We start from the raw sequence: 23,637 nt of genomic DNA, 5'->3' as shown, positions 1-23,637 counted from the left end.
ATGATTTTCTTATGCATCTTGTTCTCATTTTTGTGATCCAAAAGATCTTCACAGATTGTGTGGCTACGGTCTTTCTGGTCTTGACTCATGAACCGTGGGACGAAACTGGTTGCAACGTGCATTTCAGGATGCTCTGTCTGGATTTCATGGCATGATCCAACTGAAATGTTACATTCATCTGCAATCTCTCGAACAGTAAGTCTTCGATTGGCATGTACTCCTGGCATGAATGTCATTGGATGACGTCAAAGGGCATCCTAAACTAGACTCGTCTGTAACTTCCGTTTGACCATTTTTAAACCATGTGGAAAACTCATAATGTCAAGTACGGCTTAAGCACTCATTGCTGTAGGCTTCCCGTATCATTCAGTATGTATCTGTAAAGGCTTTATTGAATTTCATATAAAATTTAGTGCAGACGCTTTGCTGCCCCTCTACGTCTGCCATCTCGAATTTGCAAACTGTGTGACACAATGTTCTACTCAATACAGCACTGAACAATAACTAGCAGACACACAAAAATGAAACTTATTGCAGTTACACATTATCACAGGCTTGTGCAGGGATGCCAACCACATTTCACTCCAAAACACGCTTGGTGCAAAATTATAAATGTTCTGGACTTTTTTTAAGAGACCTCATAAAAATGCACTGTAGCCTAAATTTCCATGTATCAGAGACAGAACAACTAGCACAAGAGAATCAGTCATAGATAATAATTTATGTGTCTATGAATAGAACACTGCACATGCCACACTAACAAATTCATAGTGCTTCCAAATTATGTGGTTATTTATTAAAATAGCACATATTTGTTGGAATACAAGGCAGCAAACGGTCAGGAAAGTAATTCCTTTGAGAGCGAAGACGTGAAATAAGTGTTTTCTATGATTGTCAAGTTGGAAACCTTCTTCTTGATTGAGGAAGTTGACTGCAAATTGTATTCCCACAGCTGCCTTGACCAATGAAACCCAGAGGATGAGGCTTCGGTCAGTACCTCTCTGTACTCCATGAAATGGTCAGCAGTAATACAACATTCAGTCAAAGCAGATTTGTTGTGCTGCAGAAGGCAGGTGTGTTGCTGGTGTTTGATGCACCATTTGTGTTTTATATCTACTGTTTATCCCACATAAATTTTGTCACAATGCTCCATCAGGTTTGTGGAGCTTATATATGAAACAATAAGCAGAATGAAGATAGAAGATTGAGGAAATCTTAAAAGTTGCAAAATTCTTATCAGAATTGAAAATTTAAGTTTAAATACATGTGTCATTTAAGCAAAAACAAGGTAAAATAACAGAGGCAGATCACATGTATATTCCTGGACAGATAATAATATATTGCTCAACAGATGACAATCAGTAAATTAGGGAGGCAAACAGATTGAAAACTTTTCAATGAAGAATGAGACAGTTACCGTATTTACTCGAATCTAAGCTGCACTTTTTTCCGGTTTTTGTAATCCAAAAAAACCACCTGCGGCTTAGAATCGAGTGCAAAGCAAGCGGAAGTTCTGAAAAATGTTGGTAGGTGCCGCTACAACTAACTTCTGCTGTCGAGTATATGTAGTGGTACACCGGCATGCTTTGTAGGCATAAAGATAAATACTGGCGCCAAAGCCTCTGCGTCAGTAAATAAATTTAAAAAAAAAGGTGGAAGACGAGCTTTTTTTCTCCGCCCCAACAAATTACGTATTGTTCATCATCGAATGTAGCAGAATTTCAATGTACTACAAAAATCCGACTGGCAAGACTGTTAAGGATGTTTGTCAATATGGCCAACTCTACGTTCTGAATTTTTTCCTACCTGTGAGAAGAGATGGTTGCTAATAGGAACCTGATGAAATGTGAATCACATGCAGTATTCTTTTCACCATAAGAATAATACGAATATAAACATTTTGCCATGCATTCTTTCGCGTTTGCTGTTATCTCATTTAAATCCTGTCCGCCTAATAAACTACGAAACTAGAGTGAGACAACAGCAAACGCGGAAGACTATACGTATCGTGTCATGTTGATATTCTTGTGCCTAATAGTGATACAGTCAGAAATGAAGCACGGCAACTGACTAGATTTTTAAATCTAAGACGACTCTAATTTCTGTGCAGAATTTGATGTACAAAAGAAGCGGCCGCAAAGATTTTCAAACAGAGAAAAATTTTCGCCTACCTCTCAATCAGAACATGTTCTATCATACACAGTCTATTATTTGGTTCTTGTTGATCATTATCAAAGAAAGCAGCAGTGTAAGTAACAACATATCGCATTCTCTTGGCATTGTTTCGCTAATAAGACGATTCGTCTCTGTTCTTTTTTAAATTTTTTTTTAATTGTAAGCGGCGGTAGCGTGCACAAAATCAAAAATGCCGCGAGCAGCGACAGGCCGTAAACACGCACTTTCAGAATGCGACAAACAATGCATGACACAGTACAGTAATGCATTTTCAGCTTAGAGTGATGTGAACACCTATAACAAAGAAAACGGCACTTATCAGATCAAAGCAAAATAAGCAATCGATTACAAACAGACGGAGCACGTGAGATAGGAAGGGTACTTGTATAAATACGGACGGAGCGCCTGACGCATTGTAATGGCTACCTGGTAAAGATTAACTGCTAAGCTTTTTTTTAATTGTAAGCGGCGGTAGCGTGCACAAAATCAAAAATGCCGCGAGCAGCGACAGGCCGTAAACACGCACTTTCAGAATGCGACAAACAATGCATGACACAGTACAGTAATGCATTTTCAGCTTAGAGTGATGTGAACACCTATAACAAAGAAAACGGCACTTATCAGATCAAAGCAAAATAAGCAATTCGATTAAAAACAGACGGAGCACGTGAGATAGGAAGGGTACTTGTATAAATACGGACGGAGCGCCTGACGCATTGTAATGGCTACCTGGTAAAGATTAACTGCTAAGCTTACGACTCGAACCAAACTACTGTCGCTGTATCGTCATTCATTCGACGTAAATTGTGTCTCACTTTACAATGAACCAACTTCGTTTTGATATGGAGGTGCGGCCTAAAACTTTTCTCTCCCCTTGAATTTCGAGTCGCAAATTTCAGGTGTGGCTTAGATTCGAGATTTTTTTTCCCCTTTATTTCGAGTCTCATTTTTCAGGTGCGGCTTAGATTAGAGTGCGGCTTAGATTCGAGTAAATACGGTAGACAAATGGAATACGAAACTATAATAACAGAAGGAACACAAAAGGAAAAAAGGAGAGTGAGCAGACAATAATAACCAAGTTAAAGAAGAAAGAAATATTCTTTCTTTTCATTCTTTATCAAGCGCTGGGCAAAATAAAAAGTAAACATTGTTAAAAGGGGTTAATGAAAGTCCAGGTGCAATGAAAAAATCTGACATTGGCTGAGTAGTAAATTCCTAACCACAGATTTCTAAACTTCAGCTCCCAACAATGCTAGAATGCTTAACAAATGTCACAGACACCTATTCACTCTATTGCAAACCATAATCTATGGCATTACACTTGTTTGGTATATGTGGTCTGCCTTTGCATGTTACACATCAATGTTGTGAACGTTTAAAAATGTATCTCCCATGTATACAAAACATTTCTAGTGGAAAATAAGGCAACTTATAATATGTTTTTGACATAGAGACTTGTGATTTACAAATATATGTTTACACCAACTGAGTTATCAAAATATACATAACAACTATATGAACAGGATATTTCGTAATAATCATGCTGTGCTTCAAGGAATCATGAAATCTACATTCAAAACTAATACACTTAGATACAGATATAAAAAATTTACTGAGAAACTGAAGGAACTAACCTTTGATCGCAAGATACCTATGCACAGGACTAAGGAAAAAATCAGTTTGTCTTTTTCAAATAGTGAACGGCAAACATTCTTGTAAATGCTGCTTGTGAAGTAACTATTTAGATTTCCTATGCGAATTTCCAAATTATCTGATGGAACACTGTTCACTATTGACTGGAACATAAAGAAACTTCATAAAATTTTAAGACTATAAATTAATTCTTTGGTTAGTGTTACTTTAAGTTTGATTAAAAAAAAACAACTCCAAATTAACTAAAGAAACTCTTAAGTACTCAACATTGGGCAGTGACTGACATGTCAAAGAATTAAATCATTTTAAAACTACTATTTTTAATAACATTTTGCTGGTATTACTATGCAAGAAAAAAATGTCACCTATCCTTAAACTAGTGCAACAAATACAGCATGGTTGACTGAAATTTAAAGACAGATTTCATTATTAGTATTTTAATGAAAAATAATTCAACATTAAAGTTTAGATTTTCATATGTATTGCTTTGAAATACAGGAATAGAGTTAATGTACATGGCTCTAGCTTTGAAAGTATATGACACTGTATTAATTTATGATCTTCTTTCACTTGTAATCATGTAATGTATTAGAAAACATGTAATTCTATTGCAGGAAATGTGCTTCAACAAAACAATGCTGTTAGATATTTCATGTCTCAATATATAATGTTGCCTTACCAATCTGGTTTTGTTTATGTTTTCTTCTCTGCACTAAACAGGAAGCTACAACAATATGAATTAGGATATAATGGTTCATACCACATCAAGGAGATGATGAGCAGTAAACAGGTACATTTTAAAGTAGACTAAGCTAAAGGACAAAGGCCTTCTCATTTAGAAACACACAAAATACACACACACACACACACACACACACACACACACACACACACAAACACACACACACATATATAGATACTGCCATTTACAAGTGCTGAGACCTGACTGAGGTAGTGAGTTAGTGGAGGATGAAGGGGTAGGATCAGCAGGGAGCGAGGGGGGGGGGGGGGGATGCTGTAGTGAGCAGAGGCATGGTTGGGATGAGGTGTTGGGCTGTTAAGTGCAGCAAAGAGAAGCTGTGTTGGGAACAGAATGTGTGCATGAGGCTTGAATGGGAGGTAGGAAGGAGATAGACACAGGTGGAGGACAATGACTATTGGAGGTTGGGATCAGGACGGTAAATTGGGAGCTCCAACATTAGGCATGTTATGGGGCGCCTCAGGGACTTGGCTGACAAGAATGGTGAGTAAACCAATGTGCACTCCATGTGTGTGCCGGATGGTGTCATTCCAGACGTGGAAAAGGTCCTCCCGAAAGCCATGAAGAGCACAGGGTGCAGCCAAATGCAGGTGGTTGCTCACGTCGGTACCAATTATATGTGTCACTTTGGATCAGATGAGATTCTCTCTGGCTTTGAGCGGCTAACAGAAGTGGTAAAGGCTGCCAGTCTTGCTTGCAAGATGAAAGCAGAGCTGAGCATTTGCAGCCTAGTCGCCAGGACTGATTGCAGACCTCTGGTACAGAGCCGAGTGGAGGGTCTGAATCTGAGGCTCAGGCGGTTCTGCGACCTTGTAGGCTGCAGATTCCTCGACTTTCGCCAAAGTGTGGTTGTGTTTCGGGTTCCACTGAATAGATTAGGTGTCCATTATATGCATGAGGCAGCTACATGGGTAGCATAGGCTGTGTGGTGTGGCTGGGCAGTTTTTAAGTTAGAGGGTCTTTGGGAAACACAAGAAGGGCTTCAGTCACAAAGGGTGCAGGCTGAACACAGGAAGAACGTAGATACAGGAACCATTGGCATAACAGTTGTAAATTGTTGAGCTGTGTTGGGAAAGTACCAGAGCTCCAAGTGCTAATAGAAAGCACTGATTCTCCAATCGTTATAGGCACTGAATGCTGGCTAAAGCCCAATATAAGCTCAGCCAAAAGTTTTACGAAAAACTTAACAGTGTTCTGAAAGGATAGGCTACACATGATTGGCGGGGCGTGTTTGTTGCTGTCAGAAGTAGTTTAACTTGTCGTGAAACTGAAGTAGGTATTTCCTGTGAGTTAGTATGGGCAGAGGTCATTGCTGGCAACTGTAATAAAATAATAATTGCATCCTTTTACCAACCTCCCAATTCAGATGATACAGTGTTGCTGAAAGGTTCAAAGAAAACTTGAGTTTGATTTCAAACATGGATCTGATTCATACAATAATAGTTGGTGGTGGCTTTAATTTACCCTCGATATGTTGGTGAAAATACATGTTCAATTCCGTAGGTATGTATAAAATATCCCAAATTGTGCTAAACGCATTCTCTGAAAATTATTTTGAACAGTTAGTTCATGAGCCCACGCAAATAGTAAACAGTAGTGAAAACACACTTGACCTCTTAGCAACAAATAAACCTGAGTTAATCAACAAATAATCCTGAGTTAATAAAAAGCATCAAAACTGATTCAGGGATTAGTGAACACAGGTTTGTCGTAGCGAGATTGAATACTGTAATCCCCAAATCCTCCAAAAATAACTGAAAAATATACCTATTCAAAAAAGCAGATCAAATTCACTTCATACCTTCCTGAGAGACAATCTCCACTCATTCCAAATTAATAATATAAGTGTAGACCAGGTGTGGCTTAAATTCAAAGAAATAGTATCAGCAGCAATTGAGAGATTTATATCAAATAATTAACAAACGATGGAGCTGATCCTCCCTGGTACACAAAATGGGTTAGGACACTGTTGGAGAAACAATGAAACAAACATGCCAAATTTAAACAGATGCAAAACCCCAAGATTGGTGGTCTTTGACAGAAGCTCAAAATTTAGTGTGGACTTCAATGCGAGACGCTTATAACAGTTTCCACAACGAAACTTTATCTCAAAACCTTGCAGAAAATCCAAAGAGATTCTGGTCGTATGTGAAGTATCTTAGTGGCAAAAACAATGAATGCCTTCTCTGCATGACAACAATGGAGATTCTATCGAAGATAGTGCTGCCAAAGCGGAGTTACTAAACACAGCCTTCCGAAATGCCTTCACAAAAGAAGACGAGGTAAATATTCCAGAATTCTAATTGAGAACAGCTGCCAACATGAGTAAAGTAGAAGTAAATATCCTTGTAGTAGTGAAGCAACTTAAATCACTTAATAATAGCAAGTCTACTGGTTCAGACTGTATATCAATTAGGTTCCTTTCGGAATATGCTGATACATTAATTCCATACCTAACAATCTTATACAACCGTTCGCTCGATGAAAGATGCGTACCCAAAGACTGGAAAGTTGCACAGATCACACCAATATTCAAGAAAGGCAGTAGGAGTAATCCACTAAATCACAGGCCCATATTGTTAACATCAGTATGCAGCAGGATTTTGGAACACATATTGTGTTCAAACATTACCAAGAAGAAAACCGTCTATTGATACACAGTCAACATGGGTTTAGTAAACATCGTTCCTTTGAAACACAACTAGCTCTTTGTTCACATGAAGTGTTGAGTGCTATTGACAAGGGATTTCAGATTGATTCCACATTTCTGGATTTCCGGAAGGCTTTTGACATGGTACCACACAAGTGGCTTTTAGTGAAATTGCTTTCATACAGAATATCGTCCCAGTTATGTGACTGGATTTGTGATTTACTGTCAGAGCAGCCACAGTTCACAGTTATTGACAGAAAGTCATTGAGTAAAACAGAAGTGATTTCTGGCATTCCCCGAGGTAGTGTTATAGGCCCTTTGCTGTTCCTCATCTATATAAATTATTTGGGAGACAATCTGAGCAGCCGTCTTCAGTTGTTTGCAGATAACGCTGTTGTTTATCAACTAATAAAGTCATCAGAAGATCAAAACAAACAGCGAAACGATTTAGAAAAAGTATCTGAATGGTGCGAAAAGTGGCAGTTGATCCTAAATAACGAAAAGTGTGAGGTCATCCACATGAGTGCTAAAAGGAACTCGTTAATCTTTGGTTACACGATAAATCAGTCTAATCTAAAAGCCATAAATTCAACTAAATACCTAAATATTACAATTACAAACAAATTAAATTGGAAGGAACACATACAAAATGTTGTGGGGAAGTTTAACCAAAGCCTGCATTTTATTGGCAGGACACTTAGAAAATTAACAGACCTACTAAGGAAACTGCCTACACTACACTTGTCTGTCATCTTTTATAATACTGCTGCACGGTGTGGGATCCTTACCAGATAGGACTGACAGAGTACATTGAAAAAGTTCAAAGAAAAGCAGCATATTTTGTATCACGAAATATGGAAGAGTGTGTCATAGAAATGATACAGGATTTGGGCTGGACATCATAAAAAAAGAAAGATATTTTTCGTTGTGATGGAATCTTTTAACAAAATTCCAATCACCAACTTTCTCCTCCGAATGTGAAAATATTTTGTTGACACTGACCTACATAGGGAGGAACGATCACCACAATAAAATAAGGGAAATTAGAGTGCGTATGGAAAGATATAGGTGTTCATTCTTTCCGTGCTATACGACATTGAAATAATAGAGAATTGTGAAAATGGTTCGATGAACCCTTTGCCAGGCACTTAAATGTGATTTGCAAAGTATCCATGTAGATGTAGATGTAGAAAATCAAAGAAGGACATGCTGCAGGGAGAGTCCCCACCTGCACAGTTCAGAGAACCTGGTGTTGGATAGTGCAGGCTCTGAAACAGTCAATTACAGGGAAGAATATACTCTTGAGCAGCATGTTAGCTGTCAACCACATGTAGAAAGTGGCACAGTGGTTGTAAATTAGTTGGTAGATCACAGGTGCCTATACCTTCGAAGGGGTAGATAATGCCTGTGCTAGAAATTGAGTAGATGGAAGTGGGAGGATGTATGAGACAGTTGTTGTATCTAGGTCTGTTGCAGGTATATGTGCCATGGGGTAATGGTTGGGAGACAGGTGGAATAGGCATGGACAAGGGTATTGTGGAGGTTAGTTGGGCAGTGTAATACTGCTGTGGGAGTGATGGGGAGGATAGTGGAAAGGATACTTATCATTTCAGAGCATGATGAGAGGAAAAGGATTTGGTCCAGTTGCTCCAATTCTGGATGGTGCTGAGTCACATGACAGGCCTCTTCTGTGGCTGGACAGTGGCTATGAGAGGGATGGCATGTGACTTTTGAGAGGGTAGTTATGACCTGTGAAGGCCTCAGGCAGACCCTCGGCATATTTGAAGAGGGACAGCTCATCACTGTAGCTTTTACAACTGTGGGTGGCTAGGCTGTATCCCACCACAGAAACCCCATGATGGCACAGCACTTACTGATCTTGAGCATCAACTCCCCCACCCATTCTTGTTATGTGGTGATATCATTGCACACCATGTGCTCTGGGGCTCTTCTACTGTCTACCCCAAGGGTCGGGCAGTTGAGAGACTGCTACTATCAGAGAACATCTGTATACTTTGTACAGGGAATATGATGTGCTTTTGCATGGCTGTTGTGTCACTGTCTGCTAGAGATCTCATCCTATGAAGTCCTACCCTCACAGGTACTGTTATGTGGCAAGTGGTTAAGACTTTACACTCCGACCACTTACGCAGCTGGCTTCATCCAGCAGCAATTAAAGTGCAGAGAATGGAGGCCACCTAACTGGATGATCAGTTGGCCGAACTGGCAACTATACAGCCAAGTGGGCATATTCCCACACTGTGATAGCAACCAGGTGTGGGTGTAACAGAACACAAATATTATGTCCCTTGCTGCTGATTCCCCCATTCTTACAACTTATGACCAACCTAGAAGAAAAGACATCCCATGGTGGAATGAGGAATGTCATTTAGCAATTAGATACTGGCATGCTGCATTAAGTAGGTTCAGGAACAGACTAACAAGGGCAGGCCGCCAATTGTGAAATTCAGATTCAATTCATACTGCGCATAATAAAAGCTCATGGCCAGAGGTGTAATGTAGCAAAGCACCAAGATGCACTTCTCAGCCATTGTCGAGAAAATCGAGGTAAAAGAAACCGTTGCGGTGATATACTCTCTACGACTAGTAATTTTCTACAGCGTCGTGGCACAGCGGTAAACACACACACACACACACACACACACACACACACACACACACACACACACACACACAAATATATATATATATATTAAAAACAAAGATTCCAAGACTTACCAAGCGGGAAAGCGCCGGCAGACAGGCACATGAACAAAACACACAAACACAGTGGTTGTAAATTAGTTGGTAGATCACAGGTGCCTATACCTTCGATGGTGTGTGTGTGTGTTTGTGTGTTTTGTTCATGTGCCTGTCTGCCGGCGCTTTCCTGCTTAGTAAGTCTTGGAATCTTTGTTTTTAATATATTTTTCCCATGTGGAAGTTTCTTTCTATATATATATATATATACTAAAAACAAAGATTCCAAGACTTATCAAGCGGGAAAGCGCCGGTAGACAGGCACAATAAAATAACACACAAACACACACAAAAAATTATGAGCTTTCGCAACCGGCGGTTGCTTCGTCAGGAAAGAGGGAAGGAGAAGGAAAGATGAAAGGATGTGGGTTTTAAGGGAGAGGGTAAGGAGCCATTCCAATCCCAGAAGCAGTAAGACTTACCTTAGGGGGAAAAAAGGATAGGTATATACTCGCGCGCGCGCACACACACACACACACACACACATCCATCCATACATATACAGACACAAGCAGACATATTTAAAGGCAAAGAGTTTGGGCAGAGATGTCAGTCGAGGCGGAAGTGCAGAGGCAAAGATGATGTTGAATGACAGGTGAGGTATGAGTGGCGGCAACTTGAAATTAGCGGAGATTGAGGCTTGGTGGATAACGGGAAGAGAGGATATATTGAAGGGCAAGTTCCCATCTCCGGAGTTCGGATAGGTTGGTGTTGGTGGGAAGTATCCAGATAACCCGGACTGTGTAACACTGTGCCAAGATGTGCTGGCCGTGCACCAAGGCATGTTTAGCCACAGGGTGATCGTCATTACCAACAAACACTGTCTGCCTGTGTCCATTCATGCGAATGGACAGTTTGTTGCTGGTCATTCCTACACAGAAAGCTTCGCAGTGTAGGCAGGTCAGTTGGTAAATCACGTGGGTGCTTTCACAAGTGGCTCTGCCTTTGATCGTGTACACCTTCCGGGTTACAGGACTGGAGTAGGTGGTGGTGGGAGGGTGCATGGGACAGGTTTTACACCAGGGGCGGTTACAAGGGTAGGAGCCACAGGGTAGGTAAGGTGGTTTGGGGATTTCATAGGGATGAACCAAGAGGTTACGAAGCTTAGGTGGACGTCGAAAAGACACTCTTGGTGGAGTGGGGAGGATTTCATGAAGGATGGATCTCATTACGGGGCAGGATTTTAGGAAGTCGTATCCCTGCTGGAGAGCCACATTCAGAGTCTGATCCAGTCCAAGGAAGTATCCTGTCACAAGTGGGGCACTTTTGGGGTTCTTCTGTGAGAGGTTCTGGGTTTGAGGGGATGAGGAAGTGGCTCTGGTTATCTGCTTCTGTACCAGGTCAGGAGCATAGTTGCAGGATGCGAAAGCTGTTTTCAGGTTGTTGGTGTAATGGTTGAGAGATTCAGGACTGGAGCAGATTCGTTTGCCACGAAGGCCTAGGCTGTAGGGAAGGGACCGTTTGATATGGAATGGGTGGCAGCTGTCATAATGGAGGTACTGTTGCTTGTTGGTGGGTTTGATGTGGACGGATGTGTGAAGCTGGCTATTGGACAGATGGAGGTCAACATCAAGGAAAGTGGCATGGGATTTGGAGTAGGATCAGGTAAATCTGATGGAACCAAAGGAGTTGAGGTTGAAGAGGAAATTCAGGAGTTGTTCTTCACTGTGAGTCCAGATCATGAAGATGTCATCAATAAATCTGTACCAAACTTTGGGTTCGCAGGGTTGGGTAACCAAGAAGGCTTCCTCTAAGCGACCCATAAATAGGTTGGCATACGAGGGGGCCATCCTGGTACCCATGGCTGTTCCCTTTAATTGTTGGTATGTCTGGCCTGCAAAAGTGAAGAAGTTGTGGGTCAGGATGAAGCTGGCTAAGGTGACGAGGAAAGAGGTTTTAGGTAGGGTGGCAGGTGATCGGCGTGAACGGAAGCGCTCCATTGCAGCGAGGCCCTGGACGTGCGGGATATTCGTGTATAGGGAAGAGGCAGCAATGGTAACAAGGATGGTTTCCGGGGGTAACAGACTGGGTACGGATTCCAGGCGTTCGAGAAAGTGGTTGGTGTCTTTGATGAAGGATGGGAGACTGCATGTAATGGGTTGAAGGTGTTGATCTACGTAGGCAGAGATACGTTCTGTGGGGGCTTGGTAACCAGCTACAATGGGGCAGCTGGGATGTTTGGGTTTGTGAATTTTAGGAAGTAGGTAGAAGGTAGGAGTGCGAGGTGTTGGCGGGGTGAGGAGTTTGATGGAGTCAGGTGAAAGGTTTTGTAGGGGGCCTAAGGTTCTGAGGATTCCTTGAAGCTCCACCTGGACATCAGGAATGGGATTACCTTGGCAAACTCTGTATGTAGACTTGTCTGAAAGCTGACGCAGTCCCTCAGCCACATACCCCCGACGATCAAGTACCACGGACGTGGAACCCTTGTCAGCCGGAAGAATGATGATGGATCGGTCAGCTTTCAGATCACGGATAGCCTGGGCTTCAGCTGTGGTGATGTTGGGAGTAGGATTAAGGTTTTTCAAGAAAGATTGAGAGGCAAGGCTGGAAGTGAGAAATTCCTGGAAGGTTTGGAGAGGGTGATTTTGAGGAAGAGGAGGTGGGTCCCGCTGTGATGGAGGACGGAACTGTTCCAGGCAGGGTTCAATTTGGATAGTGTCTTGGGGGGTTGGATCATTAGGAGTGGGATCAGGATTATTTTTCTTCGTGGCAAAGTGATATTTCCAGCAGAGACTACGAGTGTAGGACAGTAAATCTTTGACAAGGGCAGTTTGGTTGAATCTGGGACTGGGGCTGAAGGTGAGGCCTTTGGATAGGACAGAGGTTTCGGATTAGGAGAGAGGTTTGGAGGAAAGGTTAACTACTGAATTGGGGTGTTGTGGTTCCAGACTGTGTTGACTAGAATTTTGAGGTGTTGGGGGGAGTGGAGCTGGAAGTGGGTTCAAATGGTTCAAATGGCTCTGAGCATTATGGGACTCAGCTGCTGTGGTCATCAGTCCCCTAGAACTTAGAACTACTTAAAACTAACTAACCTAAGGACATCACACACATCCATGCCCGAGGCAGGATTCGAACCTGCGACCGTAGCAGACGCACGGTTCCAGACTACGCGCCTAGAACCGCGAGAGCACCGCGGCGGGCGCTGGAAGTGGGAGATTGAGTAGATGGGAGAAACTGGGTCTGTGTGCAATGAGAGGAGGTTGAGGTTTGTTGGAAAGGTTGTGGAGGGTGAGTGAGTTGCCTTTCTGGAGGTGGGAAACCAGGAGATTGGATAGTTTTTTGAGGTGGAGGGTGGCATGCTGTTCTAATTTGCGGTTGGCCTGTAGGAGGATGCTATGAACAGCCGGTGTGGATGTGGGAGAGGAAAGATTGAGGACTTTGATTTGGGATAGGAGTTGACGGGTGTGTTCATTGGCCGAGTCGATGTATAGGTGAAGGATTAGGCGCATGAGGGCTATGGATTGTGCAGTTTGGAACTGGATACCGATTGATGGAAAGAAGGATTGCGGCCAGAGATGGGAACTTTAAGTGTGAGGCCTTTGGGGGTAATGCCATATGTCAGACAAGCCTGAGTAAATAAAATATGGGAGCGTAATCTGGCTAGGGTGAAGGCATGTTTGCGGAGGGAATGTAAATAAAATTTAATGGGGTCGTTGTAGGGATGTTGTGAGGTTGACATGGTATTAGGAGGTGGAAAGGGTAACATGAGGTTAAAGTGAATATATATATAGATAAAGGTGTGAAAAAAGTCGAAAAAGTGTTGGTTTGAGATGAGCTATATCGATCCTGTGCTGAACTTAGGTTGGTGTGATGGTTAGGTAGTTGTGTTGTCTCCAAAACACGTTAAATGGTGGGGAAATTCAGGAAAATTGCGAAAAAACTGCGTGTAAATGTATTCAAAGGACTGGTTATGTACTAGCAGATTATGAAAGTTAAGCTAACAATTGTTTGAGGAATAAATAATAACGTTCAAACCTGTGGGGAGCTGCTAAAAAATGATCGGTTATGTGGGAAAAACGGAAATGGAAATAAAACGAAAGTTGTTGGAAATAGCTGAGATGGTTGTTTAATGGGTGAAAGGAACTGAAGCGGCGAAATAGTATTCACGAGTTTACACGAAATGTTTGTAACTTGGAACAGTGGATTTTATAGCAGCGGTAATGTTGAAAGCGTTAAAAGTTTTTAGGTTATGGTTTGGAAGTAAATTACATATTATTCAGTATAATTAGGGAGGATAAAATGTATGGTAGATTACGGAAAAACGGAAGATGAATACAAAGTGAAACTACTTGTACAAACAAAAAGAGAAAGTAAGATGATAGAAAAGATTTAGAAATGCAACAGTGACAATAACAAACGTAATTGCTGGGTTCAAATTAATGATGTAAATAAAATAGAAAGAAACTTCCACATGGGAAAAATATATTAAAAACAACGATTCCAAGACTTACCAAGCGGGAATGCGCCGGTAGACAGGCCCAATAAAATAACACACACACAAAATTACGAGCTTTTGCAACCGGCGGTTGCTTCGTCAGGAAAGAGGGAAGGAGAAGGAAAGATGAAAGGATGTGGGTTTTAAGGGAGAGGGTAAGGAGCCATTCCAATCCTGGAAGCAGAAAGACTTACCTTAGGGGGAAAAAAGGATAGGTATGCGCGCACACACACACACACACACACACACACACACACACACACACACACACACACACACACACACACAAGCAGACATATTTAAAGGCAAAGAGCTTGGGCAGAGATGTCAGTCGAGGCGGAAGTGCAAAGGCAAAGATGATGTTGAATGACAGGTGAGGTATAAGTGGCGGCAACTTGAAATTAGCGGAGATTGAGGCCTGGTGGATAACGAGAAGAGAGGATATATTGAAGGGCAAGTTCCCATCTCTGGAGTTTGGATAGGTTGGTGTTGGTGGGAAGTATCCAGATAACCCGGACGGTGTAACACTGTGCCAAGTCGGACGGCGTAACACTGTGCCAAGATGTGCTGGCCGTGCACCAAGGCATGTTTAGCCACATGGTGATCGTCATTACCAACAAACACTGTCTGCCTGTGTCCATTCATGCGAATGGACAGTTTGTTGCTGGTCATTCCCACATAGAAAGTGTCACAGTGTAGGCAGGTCAGTTGGTAAATCACGTGGGTGCTTTCACACGTGGCTCTGCCTTTGATCGTGTACACCTTCCGGGTTACAGGACTGGAGTAGGTGGTGGTGGGAGGGTGCATAGGACAGGTTTATATATACATAAAATAGAAAGAAACTTCCACATGGGAAAAAATATATTAAAAACAAAGATTCCAAGACTTACCAAGCAGGAAAGCGCCGGCAGACAGGCACAATGAACAAAACACACAAACACGCACACACAGAATTACTAGCTTTCGCAACCAATGGTTGCTTCTTCAGGAAAGAGAGAAGGAGAGGGAAAGATGAAAGGATGTGGGTTTTAAGGGAGAGGGTAAGGAGTCATTCCAATCCTAGGAGCGGAAAGACTTCCCTTAGGGGGGAAAAAAGGACAGGTGTACACTCGCACACACACACAGATCCATCCGCACATACACAGACACAATCTTTGTTATATATACATTTCCCGGCAATCAGTTGCAACAATTATGCATATAATAAGTTTTTGAAAGTCGTTTGTCATGGAAAAATAATACTTGAAATAAAACACAATATCACAAGTAATATTCAAGTGGATACAATTTATTGATTAGTTCGGTATACAGTCGCACATAATTAACAATTGGTGACCATAAGTACCTGGAGTATTGCACGAATCAGAGTGATAGTTATCACAAAAACATGGAAAGAAGAAAACAGCACGACATCGAGCACATCTGATAAACGATGCTTTTTTACAAGAACAATTGTTTTTTAAATTATCTGTTGGGAAACACACCTGATTGACATTCTGAAAAATTGTTCTAACGTTTGTCAGGTTTGATGCATATACATTTGAATAACAAAAAACAAATACTGAAAAAAATGGTTGCATGGCGCGAGATTCGATCCGGCAATCTTCGGATTACGAACCCGAGCGCTTACCGCTGCACCATGCCGCTGTAGAAAATTACTAATCGTAGAAAGTATTTCACCGAAATGGTTTCTTTTAACTCGATTTTCTCGACAACAGCTGAGAAGTGCATCTTGGTGCTTTGCCACATTACACCTCTGGCCATGAGCTTTTATTATGCGCAGTATGAATCGAATCTGAATTTCACAATTGGTGGCGTCACCTTGTAAGTGGAGACAACCTTACAGTGTTTCAGCCGTTGAGGCTAAAGGTACTTGTAGGTGACTCATTTAGGAGAGCAGACACAAGGCATGGAGAGAAATTTTAATGTCCATTTGCAATTTCACACAAGCAGTGAGGGTGTGGGAGTTAGTTCAGAAGATATCAGGGACCGAACGTCCAGGCCCAATAATTGGCATACTAAACAGTGGTTGGTGTTCAAACAGCAGCTACAGAAGTAGCACAGGCATTGGCAAAACACTTTTGTGATTTCACTTCCACTTATTTCATCAGTCCTTGATTCCACCAACAGAGGGAACAAATGAAGAAAAAGGGAGAAGACAACTGCCAGAGTCATAAAATTGCCCTTTCTTCATGTGAGAACTACAGTCAGCACTAACTGCTACTCATGATATTTCTCCACGCCCTGATAGGATTTAATATGGCATGTTAACGACACCTACCAATGGAGGCAAAAGAGTTCCTCCTATGCTCTTCAGTCAAATATAGTCTGAGAGCTATTATGTGGATCTGAGCTGGGAGGCCACTCTGATCCCATTTCTAAGGCTAGGGAAGGACAGGTTATCTCCAGATAGTCAAAGGAAAGTTGTGCTCACTAGCAGTGTAGGAAAGACCCTCGAATGGATGCCAAACAAATGCCTAGTGTGGGCTCTCAAAACCATTGGTTTGTTCTGACTTTTGCAATTTGGAAATTACTGGTCTACTATTGACAATCTTCTCCAATTAGAGGGTGCAATACAAGAATCATTCCTAGACATACGGCAGTTTATTAGTATATTTCTCGACTTGGAGGAAGACAGTGATACCATTTGTAGGCTCAACATCTACTGTCAGCTGCATGAATGGGGTTTTCCTGGAATCACCCCATGTTGTCACAGTCCTTCCTCCATAGAGGATATTTCCAGTATCGGCGCTAACTCAAGGGAATGGTGTTCCTAAGGGTAGAATTCTGATCATTATCCTTTTCGCTATAGTGATTAATAGTACCTCTTCCGTAAAGAGGAATCTAGGCAGTTATTCCTTAATTGTGGATAACTTTGTGATATTGTGTCCTTTCTCCAGTCTCATGACTATTACATGCCAACTACTGCTGACACTTAATTGGGTGAGCAAATGGGTTGATACCACTAGTTCTAAGTTCTCCACAGAAAAAGCAGTGTGTGTTCATTTCAATTGTTCATATAAATGCTTTCCCTATCAAAAACTCCAGCCGAGGAGAAGCACCTTATAATTTAAAAGTCCAATAAATTTCTCAGACCTCGTCTTTCATCAGAGGATAACACAGCTGCCACACCTCTGTGACTTGGAATGTAGATGCCTAAAGACCCTAAACATTTTAAAACAACTTAGTGATAAGACCTGGGGAGGAGATCAGTCTAGCTCAGTCACATTCTACAGAACCCATCTTGTGAGAACTACTCATGGTGTGACATGTATATAAAGTGCAGTGCATCTCTTACAATACTTCTGTCGATGTCAGAGCTGCACCACTCATAGCATGGAGGTTTAACAGCCACAAGGCTACTGAGCCTTATTTTGTATGTGAGAAGGAATATCTTGGACAACTTGGTGTATCAGACATATCAATTCTTAAGCTGGAATGGAGTAAATCTGCTCCCTGGATGACTGACAGCCCCATTCTTAACTTGGGCATGATGTAGTATAACAAGCTCACCACTCCAGCTTTAGTTTTAATTTTTTTTTTTTTAAAGTTGCATTTACCAAAGTATCCACACCACATGCTGGTTTTTATCAGTCGATAGAAGCAGGGGGGACAATTTGGGTGCTCTGTTATCTTCTCAAATTTTGTCACTAAACTCTGCCTACTGAGCCACGTCTCAGCATACTATGCAGAGCTGCGAGTGGCTAAGTAGGCACTGGAGCACGTGGCATTTCTTGGTGGAGATAGGTATCTTGTCTGGACTGATACCCTATTGCTCTGCAGACTTTTCAGCAAATTTTTCCAGCACATCTCCAATACACTGTCGATCTCCTGCATAAGCAGAAGAAAGAGATGGCCTTCTGCTAGCTCCATGGATTCATAGGAATCAAGGATTATGATGAAGACGACAGAGTAGTGAAAGCAGCCTATCAGAAAACTACCACACCTCAACTTTACATCTGTCTAGAGCCTGTAGAGTCACTGGTGACAAAGCAAGTGTTGGCTGAGTGGGAACGGCAGTGGCTGAAAGTGGGTAACAACAAACTGTGTTTAGTCAAACTGACTATTTATCCATGGCACACATCCTTTCAAACTCCACAAATGGACGAAGTGATCCTCACTTACCTTTATATCAGCCATTGTCCAATGACACACACACACATCGTTTGTGCCAAGACTCACTGGAATGGAGCGTTTGTGGTGTCACATTCACACTGCATCATATTTTGATGTCCTGTGTTTTGTATGCTTGTTAGAAGGGAAGCTTTTGGTCTGCTAAAGGACTTACCCCCTATTTTAGGTGATGATGAACCAACAGCAGATGACTGTTGACATTTCATTTGGCATCAGGACTCCTGTCCAATTTAATTGGATGGAGATTTTAATATGTTTTTAGTGGCTGGCTGATCTTTTCAGTTCCATGATCAACTAGCCTTCTTCTAAGAGTTTTTCTGTTTAATTGATTCTTTTAACATGTGACAATGGCATGACTAAATCTATTGACATTTGTATGTCACATTTTGTATTGCTGTTGCTATTAATATATGACCTTAGATCTCCATTTCAACAAGGGTACCACTCATTCACCAACAACTCGAACCTTTGAAAGGATGCTAATGACCAAGTTGTTTGGTGCCCAATGATTTTGAATCCATCCATCCATCAAAGGAGTTCTCGATATGGAATTGCTGGTGGCTGGTGAAATGGTGATTTTGTTCATGGCTGGTAGTCTAGAAGTAGATGAGGGTACTGACAGAATCATGTGTCAAGTGGAAGTCGACAGCGAGCAAGGTATCTCATCGAGTGGCAACGGGCAAGCTCAAGTGAATGAGGGAAAAGGTATTAAGATTTTGTAGGAATGTGGATAGGCTATCCACAGCCTTGGTCCCTATTGTGAAGATGTCCACAATGAATCTGAAAAAGGTTTCTGATACAGGATTGTGGGTGGCTAGGAAGTATTCCTCTAAATCGCCCATGAAATAGGTTGCACATGATGGTGCCATACATGTGCCCAATGCTGTTCTGCAGACTTGTAAATTATGCCTTCAAAGGAAAATAAACTGTGGGTGAGAATCCACTTGGCTGTGGCATCTTGGAATGGAATGTAGGTTTTATGTCAGTAAGCTGTTGCGAAATGTTGTTTTCAGTCAAAGTGAAAACATGCGCATTGGGGATGTAAGTATACAGGGAGGTGCCATTGACAGTGATGTGCAGGGCACCAGGTGGTAAGGGAACAGGAGCTGTGTGGAGTCAGTGGAGGAAACAGTTAGTGTCTTTTGTACAGGAGGATAAGTTAGAAGTAATAGGCTGCAGGCATTGGTGCATAAGGGCAGACATTCTGTTTATGTATGCAGTATCAAGCAACAATGGGTGAATGGATTTATGTGTTATAGCAAGCATATAGAAAGTAGGAGTGTGGGGTTGTAGTGATTCAGGTGAAAGGTTCTGGGACAGAACAAGGATTTTAGGCTGCAGCAGGGCTTGTAGTTGGATGTGTCTGAAAGCTATACTTTGTGGGACTACTACATCTGTCACATCATCAGAATTTTCTTCCACTACCCTACACAAGCCAGAGCATAAAAAGACCTGCAAAACAGTTACGAAACTGTGCTCCAATACCCTCAGTGCTGCAAAAGAATAAGTTCTCTCCAAAGGTCTCAGCTTTTGCCCCACTCCCACATTAAATCACGCTGTATTTGCTAAACACATTTTTGCCACCAACCTTACCAACTGGACTAGACCTAAATCCATGATACAACCCTGTCTTACCAAATCTACTCCTCCAGCTGTCAACAATCCAATCACAGTTGCTGCAAATCATCCCATGATAACTTTCCAGAACTTCCAACCTCTAACTTGCATCACTATCTTTCCCCAAATCTTCAACAGGGACACTGATCTCACATCGACAAAAAGAAATGCAATACATCACTTAAAAAGTGATCTCAAACTTCTAATCCAGCTTATGACAACAGAATTAACTGGCAGAGAGACTCTGCCAGCTGTCAGACACATCCACATGCAGGCCCTGCCACAGTAGTCCCATTCAATAAATCTAGCACAATCTTCTGTCCTTCCTGAAATACGTAGATCAAGTCAACCCTCTCACTGAAGTCGATTGTACTCCTAACCCCTACTGCTCCCTGCTCTGCTACTTACACCATGCTTCCCAATATTGTTTGTAAGCTACCTACCCTGTCTAAAAGACACAAACCGTTTCATCTACTGACTATCCACACTTACTGTCCCTTTACCACCCCGTGCCCAGCTCACCACTATTGATGCCACCTCCATGTGCATTTACACCCCAAATGCGCATGCACTTATGCCACTGAAAACAAACTTTCCCTACAGCTGACTGATTGCAAACCTGCAGTTTCCTTCTTGGGAACCCTGACCAACTATATTTTCACCCACAATTACTTATCATTTGAAGGCATCACCCACAAATAAATTTGCAGAACAGCACTGGTCACCAGTATGGCACCATCCTACATCAAACTTTTCACAGGTGATCTAGAAGGATACTTCCTAGCCACCCACATTCCCATGTCACTCACCTGGTATGGATTCACTGATGATATCATAATGATCTGGACTAATGGTGAGGACACCCAAGCCACATTCCTTCTCAGCAGCTTCTCTCTTATTCACTACATCTTGTCCTCCCCTGCCTGACAAGCAACCTACCTTGATGTTGACTTCCATCTAACAGATGATTAAATGAGTACCCCTGTCTTCATCAGACTTACTAAACTCCAACAATGCCTCCACTTCAACAGCTGCTATCCATTTTACACCAAAGAATCCCTTCCACAGATCCTAACCACCTGTGGTTGTCACACTTGAAGTGACGAACAGTCCCTTTTTAAATGTCAACCATCTCCCTGTAGCCTTTAATAATTACCCTCTCCAACTTCTTCAGAAACAGATCCCCTGCCCCTGTTCAACCCAGTCACCTGCAATCCCTCACATACCCACTGTCCTGTCAGAAAGCAGCACTCCTTTGGTGACTCAGTGCCACCCAGAACTGGAGCCACTGAATCAAACCCACTTCCAGGGTTCCCACTACCTCTTGTTGTGCCCTGAGATGAGAAATATCCTTCTGATTATCCTCCCCATCGCTCCTACAGTGGTTTTCCACCACCCACCTAATGTAAGCAATATCCTTGCTCACCTCTAATCACCTGTCCCCCAATCCATTGTCCCGTTATACCAATGCCTCTTCTTTAGTCTTCTTGTTTATCCCGGCCTCTCGTGATCTCTTGTGAAGAGACACGATACAGCACGTTCAGTAGTGGAGTGGGATCATCAATGAAGTTACACAACAGTTAGTAATTTAACTTTTTAAACCACTGGTTTATTGGCATTTCTGGAAATAAAATCACTCTCATACTCTCATGTGGTCAGCAAATTTTGTGTAACAGTTTGTATGTGTAATGGGACTTATTAAATTGCAAATAGTTCTAATGAATTAATTAATCTGCATTACAGTGTTGCTAGCAACATGAACAATAAAGTGATATGTATCTCAATTAAAATAGAACCTCGATATTTTGAATAATCTTTTGGTTCATTATCATCAAAATCACAACTTGTCTCAAAATTAATTTCCAACTTTGTGCATTAAGTCCAAATGCATTTGCAATTATTGTACGCAATTCACTGGACAGCTTAATCATGCACTAGCGTGTAACGTATTTCAAATCGAGCCCACAGGTTCTAGTTTTCCTTAATGGGCTAAACGACTCTTTTGTAATAACATGATGTGTTTATCTCCTGTAAAGAATAAATGAAACTGGATTTGGCTGCATTCAGGTCAAAATCACAAAAAATAAAATTCACCACGCAGGTCAGCAAGCTGTACATGTGCACTTTTAGCAGTCTAAGTGATAAATCGTCTCAGAGTAAAAGCCGCACATAAATTCACGCTTTTTCAAGCACATAAAATTCAATAAACCTTTATATTAAACAGATAAATTATGGTCTGCAATTACTAATTAACATTTCCTATTCTGAATAAACCTCAAGAACTGGTATTTCATAATGAATAAAGTTTTTTCACCTGAAAGAAACTATTAATTTGCTAAAATGGATTCAGATTACAGTCAACTCACATCTAGACGATGACATCACGATTCAATACTTTCGGAATGAACGAAATACCTATACTGAAAAATACTGTCCATTGAGTAATTTACTGACTTTTATAACAAATTTGGTATCCCTTACATTGCTAGACCATGACAAATATCCCTGCAGCAGAACACGATACAAGACTTGTTCCACACATCCTCCCACTATTGTCTCCTCCAGTCCTATCACAGGCATTCGTTTCTCTGACCTTCCTGATGCCAACTTCCAGTAGTCATTGTCTTCCACCTGTGTCTATCTCTTACCAGTTCCCATTCAAGACTCATGCATGCATTCTGTAGCCACAGGCACATGTATAGTCATTGCCACTTTTGTGTTCCCCCTCCAATACAGCTTCCATTCGCTGCACTTACCAGTCCAACACCTCATCCCCACAATGTCTCTGCTCACTACAGCATCCATCCCCAGCCCCCAGCTGTCCCCTTCCTCTTCATTGCCACTAACACTCTTTTTTGTTACAACACTACTCCCACCAGCCGAGATAGCTACTCACCTCAGTCAGGTCTCAGCACACAGAAATAGCAGTGTCCGTGTCCGTGTCCGTGTGTGTGTGTGTGTGTGTGTGTGTGTGTGTGTGTGTGTGTGTGTGTGTGTGTGTGTGTGTGTGTGTGTGTTTCCTAAATGTGAAGAAGACCTCTGTCCAATAGCTTAGTATCCTTTTAAATGAACCTATCTACTGCACAGCATCTCCCGTTTAGTGCAGAGAGAGGGGGGGGGGGGGGGGGGGAATCCACATTGTCAACGCAGCACCTAACTAGTATAAGACACAAATATCTAATAGCACTGTTTTGCCTAATCTCCGTAAGCTCCCTGCACTGCTAACCAACACCATACTTTTTAAAATTACTTGCAACCTACCTCCCCTGCACAAAAGACAGGAACTGTCCTCAATACTAACTGTCCACACTTCCTGTCCCTTTACTGCCCTTCTTGTCACTGTTGATGCCACCTCCAATGTGCATTTACACCCTCAATGCACACGGTCTTACTGCCTTTCAAAACAACCTTTCCTGACATGTGACTGATTCCAAAGGTGTGTGTTGCTACTAG

At 41.9% G+C, this 23,637-nt stretch overlaps 1 protein-coding gene across 1 annotated transcript in view; it reads right to left on the bottom strand.

Annotated features, from left to right (window-relative positions):
- The window catches only part of LOC126336262 (dynein axonemal heavy chain 3), a 1,127,841-nt gene that overhangs the window by 174,558 nt on the left and 929,646 nt on the right, over positions 1–23,637 (bottom strand). The window contains exon 57 of the mRNA XM_049999758.1: positions 3,810–3,971. Coding sequence (XP_049855715.1) covers positions 3,810–3,971 — 162 coding nt within the window. The remainder of the gene's footprint in view (positions 1–3,809; positions 3,972–23,637) is intronic.

Source organism: Schistocerca gregaria, chromosome 2 (genome assembly GCF_023897955.1).
Source record: "Schistocerca gregaria isolate iqSchGreg1 chromosome 2, iqSchGreg1.2, whole genome shotgun sequence".
Lineage (NCBI taxonomy): Eukaryota > Metazoa > Arthropoda > Insecta > Orthoptera > Acrididae > Schistocerca > Schistocerca gregaria.
Note: the sequence above shows the minus strand (reverse complement) of the source record. Positions and strands in the feature narration are given on the sequence as shown.